Consider the following 9,258-nt stretch of genomic DNA (forward strand, 5'->3'; position numbering starts at 1 on the left):
TTAGCTACATCTGAAAAACAGTCAGCAGATAAAAGAAGCCAGAAGTTAAAGAAGTCAAGAGGGTGTGTAATGAGCATTAATAATTCAGATAAAAGACAGAACAACCTAGTGAAGATTTCATGTTTTATTGTTATTAAAAGTTCATTATGAAATTGGCACAACACATAAAAATAGATCTGTGGTAAATGATACATATTACTACTATTGCCAGGTCATTTTGCGCACACCCTCACTTTTTAAAATCAGAAGGTAATGAATGTATGACATTTCATCGGCTAACTGTGAAACCCATGTTACTGCAGCAGAGAGAGGCAGTGCTTTCTGTTGACTCTATCAAATGGATAAAGCAGACAGAAATAGTCCTCTATTCACACTTAAAAATAAACTCAGGAGAATGAAAGAACAGATTTTTAGAGTATGCTCCAGCTGAAAATAACTGGAGAGGGAGAGCTAGAAATACGCCTTTTCTTATGGACCTATTTCCGTGAAAGTCAAAGGGATTTTTGCCATGGATTTTAAAAGCAGCAGGATATAGTTATTTGTTGACAGACAGATGGAGAGGCCTAGCAACAGAAGCTAGGGAGGACCTGTGGCAAAGTGTGAGTTTATTATTTTGATCTTGCACATGCTGTTGAATCTCCTTGTTGTAGTAATTGTGTAGGTTCATAACAGCAGTGATTGCTGGGAGGAGCTGGGAGGGTGTATCAAAGCCAGATAAAGCGTCTGCAGCTCATTTTTTCTCCCCATTTGGGTTGGCCTTGGTTCTAACCCCACATACGATTCATTGCAAAGTGACTTCTACCTGTATGCTTTCCGATCCACATGAGAAAATCAGAACAATACCCACGATTACAAAAAACCTTGCCAGGTCACTACTATTCCTAGACTTGTGTAGCTTTTCTTCCCGACTTCTGTGCTTATCACAGTGAGCATTTAGGGCTGCCCTCAGCGTGACTCTTGTTCCTCATACTGTCACATCAATTCCACAGGTGCTGGGAGGTTGCTTAGAGCCGCCACTAACTGGCTCAGCAGAATTGCGGTTCTGCAGTTTTCTGCATGGAAAGGTCACTGTAACCAGCCTCAGTGCAGAAAGCAGTGCTGTAGTTTTCTGTGGGGAGCACTTCTCATGGGTGGGAGGTAAGATGAGCCCCACATCAGATACACTGCTTGAATGTCTTTGGGAAAAAAATACCTTAGTGGCATGGCTACTCCTAAATTTTCCTATTATTTATTTGGGAGCCTCTTCTAAAGAAGGCGAGTAGGAAGATGAACCCATTCATGCCTTCCAAACTTGCAAGCAACACTGTTTTTTTGCTGTGTGTCCTAGTATGGGGTTGCAGAAGGTGGCAGCTAACAATGTCGCAAATGCCCATCCCCGGGAAGCTGTCACGCAGCTCCACAGCCTGTGCTCTTGGCTGGCTCTGAAATGCCCACTACCTCCCTCTGAACTCATGCTCCGTTAGCACTGCAGCACGTCGTGCTACCCCAACCCTACTACCAAGCTTGAGAGTGCTGTGGCTACTCTGTTCTTGTTTCCTCTACAGTGAACAGTTTTAAATCCCAGAAGATAAAAGTCTCAGTGCTCCTCTCTTACATTAAAATCTCAGGGCTTCAGTCTCAGCCTCACAGCAGAAGAGTGACAGGGGTGGAAAGCTGGCACAGCAGAATGGTGAATCAGGCTCTCCCTTTGGTTTTCAGGCTGTTTACTCAAAACAGCCCTTGAGAAAGATGCTATGCCTCAAGCAGATGTCACATTCAACCGGTTTAGCAATATTACGCCTATTTCTTCTCAAGCTAGTCAAGGAGGAGAGCGAGAATATAATATATGTTAGTGCAAGTTCACATAGACAACATGAATATTTAATACAAAATGTTCTTTCAAGGTGGGGCAAACATCTAATTGTGACACAAAAAGAAGGTATTTTGTAACATTTTTAACAACTTGGCTGTGAAAAAGCATTTTAGATACAGACTACCTCACATGATACTGAAGTATTTCAAGGCTCTTTCTGAGTAGGCAATAACCTCTTTTTTTTTTTTCCTAATTAAATCAGCTTTATCACAGCCAATTCCAAATGTAACTAAATCATTTGGTCATGGTTTTTTTGTTTTATTTTCTTTTTCCTCTTTGGAAAAAATGAAGCTATGCTAAGTTCAGGGATTCCATTCCACGTGGATTTTACCCATTCAAGGCTTCTTTCATTTCAGAATTAATTTCCTCATTCAGAGGAAACCACGGAAATATTCAGCTAATAAATTTTAGCATAAGATTTCAAAAGTTGGTTCACACACTCACTTAGTCCTGAAGAATTGCAGCTTCCAAGAAGCTCACAGACTACTTGTCCCGACTGAAAAACATTTAAAAAACCTGGCCCAATTTGGAAACAGTCTTATTTCAGGTCTGGTAGGATATATATCCAAAATGAAGATCTGAATAATCCCTAAATTGTGGAGACCAAAGAATTCAGATATAAATTTTGGAGCACAGTCTTCCATCTTAAATGTTTGGATTTGGCTCAAAGTTCAACTGAACAGAAAAGTTTAAGGCCTCGGTTGTCTCTGACTTACACTGCACATCGCAGCGTTCAGCAGCAGCTTCTGAACGCGGTCAGCCAACGTAAACCGAGCATGAGTGCAACAGCCCTTGGATACATAGACATCATCCTTCCTTCGCCTGCCATAGCCTGGTACTGCCCAAGAGCAAAAGAAAAATAAAAAGGCTTCCAAACTGGTGTTAGACAAATAGATGTGGAAGCTGTAACTGTGACTTTCTGCCCTTTCCTGAGCTCTCAGCCAAACCACAACCCACCAGAAGTGGGTTCACAGCCCTTCTTGCCTCGAAGCCAGGCTCGGAAACCACAACAGGGCAGAATCAGGTGGTGGGTGCTGCGGTTGGTGGAGTTATGCAAAGGCAAAGTCAGAATCGGGTTCAAAAAAGCATTTTCCTGAGACAGAAAACTACTAGAGCGGGAAGGAACGGGAGTGCCGAGCACAGCGGCTGGGAACAGAGGCAGGGCAGTATCACTGGGCCCTTGCTCTTGACAGAGACACCGCTGACATGGTGGTGCATTGAGTTCATCTCAGCATCCCTGGCCTGGGCACTATGCTGTGCCAAGCCTGTGCAGGATAGGAGAAGTCCGAGGGCTGTGCTAACCTACTCCTGCTACCAGGAATCCAAGCAGCTGAAAATTCAAATCAGCCAAATCCCTTTTTCTGGGCTACAGTAAAGGCATGGAGGGGAAATCTCCATTGGCGTTGTGCCGTCAGGGAGATCCCTTTTGGTTTTGTGCTACTGTGGAGTCATGGTGCTACTTACTCTCTCCAGCCTCCTACTTTATGGCCCACTTGGACTAGCAGGACAGCCTCAGGCAATGGCACTGCATCAGAAAACCTGGCTTTACATATCTAGTTGGAGAAAGCGCTAGGCAGGGAGGGTGCTAAATACCTCTCCAAACAGAATTCATCTTCTGCCTGCATCTGCTTTGGAACCATAGAGCATTTCCAAGCTGGAGAAAAATCCAAACACCTCACGTAGAAGCACCTTTCCCTTGGATTTTTATTATCATCATCATCATCATAATTTCTAAGAATATATTTTGTACCGAAACACTGTCAGCATTCTTTATACAATGGAAAATGACACAGTCATCATGTATCATGTAAAAGAGTAAAAACAGAGCAAGACAGGAACATTTCATATCAAGATTCAATCTGGAGTACAAATAGAATCTGATGTACAATTTAAAAGCCACACACCAGATTAAAAAATCATCTGGAAAACAACAGGTTCTCTCTTAATTTGGAAAAAGGAGGAAAAGTCAGGGAATGTCAATGTTAAGGCTAAAAATTCAATTTTTAACTTGTATTTTATAGGTGGCAGCCCGATTCTTAACTTGTCTGCAGCAGTAGCAGCAACGCCCCCCTGGCTTTACAAAGAGATTTGCACTTGCATGAAATATTAATCAGGCTTCTATGCTCGGAGGACTCTGATTGACCTCAACAGGCTTTGGACTAGAGCCACAGTTGGAATTTCAGCTTGCAGTCTAAGGCTTCTTAACTGCAGGCCAAATTAGCGCAAAATGAGGCTTTGCAACTGGCATTCTACCCTTAACTTTGGATATTCCAGTTCTGGTTGCTTTAAACCACAGCTTTATTGCAGGTTTAACATAGTTCTGTTTGTGAGATTCTTCTCTCTCTCTTTTTTTTTTTTAAATACTGTGCTACAAAGGATGTTTTTGTATTATGTCTTAGAAAGTCCCTATATTACATGTTTTCAAAATTGCCTAAATATATGTTTATATCATGATTATAACTACTCAGAAAGACCTGCTATAGTCTATTGTGAGCAGCCAAGGAAAAAAAAGTGTATTTAGTCCTAAAGAAGTCAAGAAAAGTGGCTGTGTTCATTTATAGTGTAACGCAATGACTGTGTTTATACAGCTATACCTACTATTTAAAAAGCTACTTGAAAAGTTATTATTCATGTGCAGTAGCTGATTTTCAAGCATTAATAACTTGGCTGTCTAGACAAGTTTTAATTGTCATATCAAAGGCCGAATATGTTCTCAAACAAGTGCAAAATATCTCCCATCTCCCTTGGAAAGAGGCTGGTTCTCTTTCTGAACTAAGAGACTGCCAAATTTAACTTTTTCTCAGGTTATAAAAGCACAGTTAAACCTACAAATCTGCTGTTTAATTTTTTAAAATGGATCGACTTTAACTCAAACCGATCCTGTGCAGCAAAGTTAGTAAGTCCTGAAAAGCAGTTTCTAGTGAATATGCAAAGAGTTCCCCCCACCCCCACCAACTACCGTGCCCACATTTTCCCAGGGCCTAGAGGGCTCCATTAAAATGTAACTAAATGTTCGATAGGAAACATGATTTTTCAAGAATGATACGTAAAGTTTACCCAAAGAACCTAAGACATTTTTGTACATTCAAAATGTTTACACTTTGCTGTTCTTAACCATCAGTAAGATTGTTCATTTTTACTAATAATACATACAATGAGTATAAATAAATAAACTACAGATAAGCTTTAAAAATTGTATTAACAATACATTGTGCAAAAACTTGTAACGATCTACATTCTATGCAAATACCCTGACTAAAATACACAGGCTGTGTCCTCACACCCTCATTCAGCTTTTGCACAGTCCTTGGGCCAAATCAGCAGCTGGGAGCAATCAGCAAAATTCCATTGCACGCCATGGAGGTAATGCTGATTTACACAAGCAGAAGAGCTGGCCCCCAGGCGTGTGCAAAAATCCCATAGAAATCAATGGGAATTGTGCTTGACTAAGGACTAGACAGTTTGATTGTACCCCGTTAAAGTGAGTGGGAGTTTTGCCATCGATTTCCATGGAACCAGGCTCAGGCCCCAGGTAAGGACGTCAGCACGTGGCCCTATGTTGTGCTACACTACTCCACTTCAGTGCAGAAACAATATTTGCAAAAGAAAAACTTTTTTTTGTTGTCACTGCTGTTCAGTAACTGGTTTTAGCGCTGCATTTCAGAAATTGCCTTTCTGTGAGATTTGAAACAAGACTGCAAGTCTTTCTGAATCCATTCCAATTTGATTATCCAGCACAGGTGGGCTATTTTGATCCAAGAAAAACGGCTCAATGTCTATTAACCAACAATGTTCTTCATTAGGACAAACAACAGCCCGGTTCATTGGCACAGGAGTGAAGAACTGCATGCGGAAAAGGAACGGGACAGCCTTCCTACCATAGCTGTGTCCAGAGCCGGCTGTCACTTCTCCAAAACGACGATGGCACCTGAACCGGTTTGGAATCTGCACTCCTAACAAGCTCAGCCAAGTTTTGTAAGCTGAAGATCTCCATTTATCTTTATCGTGTCAATTGCTGACAGTGTTTCAATACGGTGGTAAAAATCAAAGAGCTGATGTCCATCCACAAATATTCTAAAACGGGGATGCTCGCAAAGTATCTCAACCTGTAAAAAATAAAATGATGAAGCACGTTGTTCACAGTGTAACCGGGAAGTTATTTCACAGAATACAAAGAGCATTCCATTAGCCTTTAAATAGCGTTGGTGCAGTTACACATTTTGCTACTTATGTGCCACATAACAGCCAGGGCTGAGACCAGTTTGCCCCCATGACACCAGTTAGACTATGCTCTTACTTCACAAGGACGTTAATCCAATCTCACGCTGTCGTGGCGGGAAGGAGACTGGAACCCAGTCCCACTGGCTTCAGGGAGGTTTTGCCTCTTGGTATAATGCCAGAAACAAACTCAAACTGCTAATTACAGGGGGAAGAAATTGGTCTCCAACCCAAATCTTGCATTCCTTTCTACAGAATTTTTTTTTGCTGCAGAATGAGGGGGCAGTTCCCTCTGCAATGCTTTCCACACTTCCATTAATTTACTGGAAGAGAGCAAACACGAGAGGAGGGATAGGTTTGTCCTCCCCTCCCACACATACTCAGGCAGCTGCTGCAAAACTAAAAAGCCTTCACTACCGTGGCTGCAGTCAGCCCAGGACTCCCTGTTGGACTAGACTCCATACTGGGGCTGCAGCGAGGGACATGTGGTGCAGGATGGCTTGGATTCAGCTAGACTGTTCACACAAGGCACAAACAGGATCAGGGAGGGACACAGCTCATCCCTCCTCCTAGAGCCCTGCAGAAATGCTCTGGAAAAGCAACAAAGCCTGGAGCTGAACAGGCTTGGACAGGTCGGGAGATTCCTGATGTTAGGGGTGGCTTGAGAGGGTGCCCCGTAGTTAAGCTTTGCTGGAGCTGCCCCAGCAGAAAGCAGGGATATGAGGGCACAGAACGTGCGCTTCTCGTACAGGCCCTCGGAGACCTCCAGGTCCAGACGGGCTAAGAAGAAAATCTGCAGGGAAGCCACATGTAAATCCTGGGTCATTTCAAGAGGCTGGTAGTCTGGAGTGAAGTGCTGCTTCCAGGCACTTGACTCTGCTGCTGTTACAGCATATAAAAATGGGAACGGGGCCAGCGATAAACTGAGTGAGCCAAAGCCTGACTGACTTAGGGCACGTTGCAGTGGGAGAAGTGGCAGCAGACAGTCCAGGAGAGCTTGAGCTCCTGGGGACCTGGTAGCACACCACGTAACAGGGAAGCGCCCGTGCTGCCGCGTAGCTCCTGTGTCACTGCGGCAGGCGCATCCAGCCTTAGGCCTTGTTATGTAAAAGATATGGTTAGCCTCAACACTGCTTACGATCCATTTTTTCAGATCACCCTGGGCCACGCCAGAACAGTAATTGGACTGGATCACAAGTAATTGGCAAGAACACTTAATAGTCTAATTTATTCACTGAGAGGGAGACCATCAAAGGTACAAAGTCAATTGGGAGCCTAAATTCCCTTTGTGCATTTGGGGAAAAAAGAGGGGAAAAAAAGAAAAAGAACTACTCCCTTTCTACAGTATCTCATGCCAAACGTGCAATATTGCTGTCCTCTAACGTCAACTGTCATTAGTGGGACACCCACAAAACGTGCTCTGGGTAATTTGTCTGGCTTGTCTGAGGGCCCAGCCACCACCCGCTGCAGCAGGTAGTATAACCCCCTCAGCCAGAGCAGGACCAAGCCTCCAAGCCCTTTCAAGTGCATGTCCCGCACGCGCCAAAGGGTGTTGCCAGTTCTGATGGGAGAGTTTGTAGAAGCAAGTAGAGCACAACCGATTCGCAGCAAACCCAGTCATAAACACCCTCTCAAAGCCCAAGCATCTGGGGAGATGGTGAGCTTTTGGGGTTGGGGGAGATTGTCTTGGGGGCAAGAAGGATTAAGACAGTTTGGCAGCTGGCCAGAGCACTGGCATTCAGCAGAGGGGCCAGCGAGGTTTCATAAGAGGGGTGGGGAGGAGGAGGAGGAGGAGGGTTTTTCTGGGTCAGCCACATGGAGAAGGCATGCAGCCTTTTTTCCTCAATGTAGTGAAGCCGCTGAGAGAGAAGCAGCCCTCTGCAGCTGCATACTTTGTTAGTCCTGATTTGCAAAGACATCTTCACATAACCATAAACACTACAGATGGGAATCTGCTTCTAGGTCAATCCAGTCCATCCCTTGCACCACAGCATTTCCGCGTACACCATTTTCAAGTGACTACAGACTCAATTTGACAGGAGATTTAATCCCAGGGTTCAGAAAAGAATACCACTATTGCTTAGCTGTTTAATCTGCTAACACGAAGGGCTACGGTCAACCTCAGTGTAACATCCCAGACAAAGGATGAACAAGATCCTTATTAGCTGCACTAAATTGCAAACACTATGTCCATTAAAAAAGCCATCAAAACATATAGCAGTCCCACAGAGTATTTACATTCTCCAGTAATAACTTGTAATGCACTAATAACATAGAGGTACTTTTTAATTTATAGCTATAAAACTAAGCTCAGGAAGCACGCTTCATCACACAGTATTACAACCTCCGACTTGTCATAGCACCCCGGTGAGGTGATCATAGCCCCATCTGAACTGCCTGCGGTTGCGCGCAGCAGCGGGATCTCCACGCTACTTCTGATCGATACAAACAATCCGGCAACCGGTGTCTCAACTGGAGCAGTGCAGTCTACACTGGGATTTCACGAGAGGCAAGTCGGGTTCTGCTGCGACTGATCATATTATGCTTTATCAGATATGGTACACGCCGCTGTCAGCCTGGTACTCACCCTAAAAGGCTGGTCCGGTATAAATGGAAAGTAAGGAATAGACGATTGCTCTTCCCCCCATTCTCCGGCTACACAAGAGTTTCTGACAAACTGTCTGTCTGTAAACACAGCTTTCAGTTCAATAGCTATATCCGCAGGAGGATCTTCCGACTCCCCGCAAGTCAGACTGATGCCAAAGCTGCAACACAAACAGAATGGCTCTCATTCAGCCAGAAACAAGCCAATAAGCCCCAAATGCCACCAGTCTCATTTCTCAGCTTATTAAAGCCATTGACGATATAGCGGCATGTAGGGGTGACAGCTCAGCTCGTTCGGGGAATGCTCTGAAAGCTCAGCAGGGACAAGAACATGGTTATAGCATATATATAGATATATCTGTGAGCATGTGCGTTGTGCATATATGTGTGTATATATATGCTCTATATGCTCCTTTACTCCCAAGTGAAGTGTTGGGAAACAGGATCCCTTAAAGAAATGCCCCCTCTATGGGTCAAAGGAGAAATCAGCACGCTATATTTAAAATGATAAAAATAATCCCTTTCCAGAAAGGAGGGATCCGTGTGTATGTTTGTGTGTGTGTGTGTGTGCGCGCGTGTGGCCT

General features: G+C 43.9%; 1 protein-coding gene across 1 annotated transcript in view; it reads right to left on the reverse strand.

The window, feature by feature from the left end:
- Positions 1 to 3,532: 3,532 nt before the first annotated feature.
- Positions 3,533 to 9,258, reverse strand: part of LGALSL (lectin, galactoside-binding-like) — a 6,045-nt gene continuing 319 nt past the window's right edge. Inside the window, exons 2-3 of the mRNA XM_009325020.1 lie at positions 8,658 to 8,835; positions 3,533 to 5,958 (exon numbers count right to left, since the gene is read on the reverse strand). Coding sequence (XP_009323295.1) covers positions 5,815 to 5,958; positions 8,658 to 8,835 — 322 coding nt within the window. The 3' untranslated portion in view covers positions 3,533 to 5,814. The remainder of the gene's footprint in view (positions 5,959 to 8,657; positions 8,836 to 9,258) is intronic.

The sequence above is a fragment of the Pygoscelis adeliae genome, unplaced genomic scaffold (assembly GCF_000699105.1).
Source record: "Pygoscelis adeliae isolate BGI_AS28 unplaced genomic scaffold, ASM69910v1 Scaffold46, whole genome shotgun sequence".
NCBI classification, from domain to species: Eukaryota; Metazoa; Chordata; class Aves; order Sphenisciformes; family Spheniscidae; genus Pygoscelis; species Pygoscelis adeliae.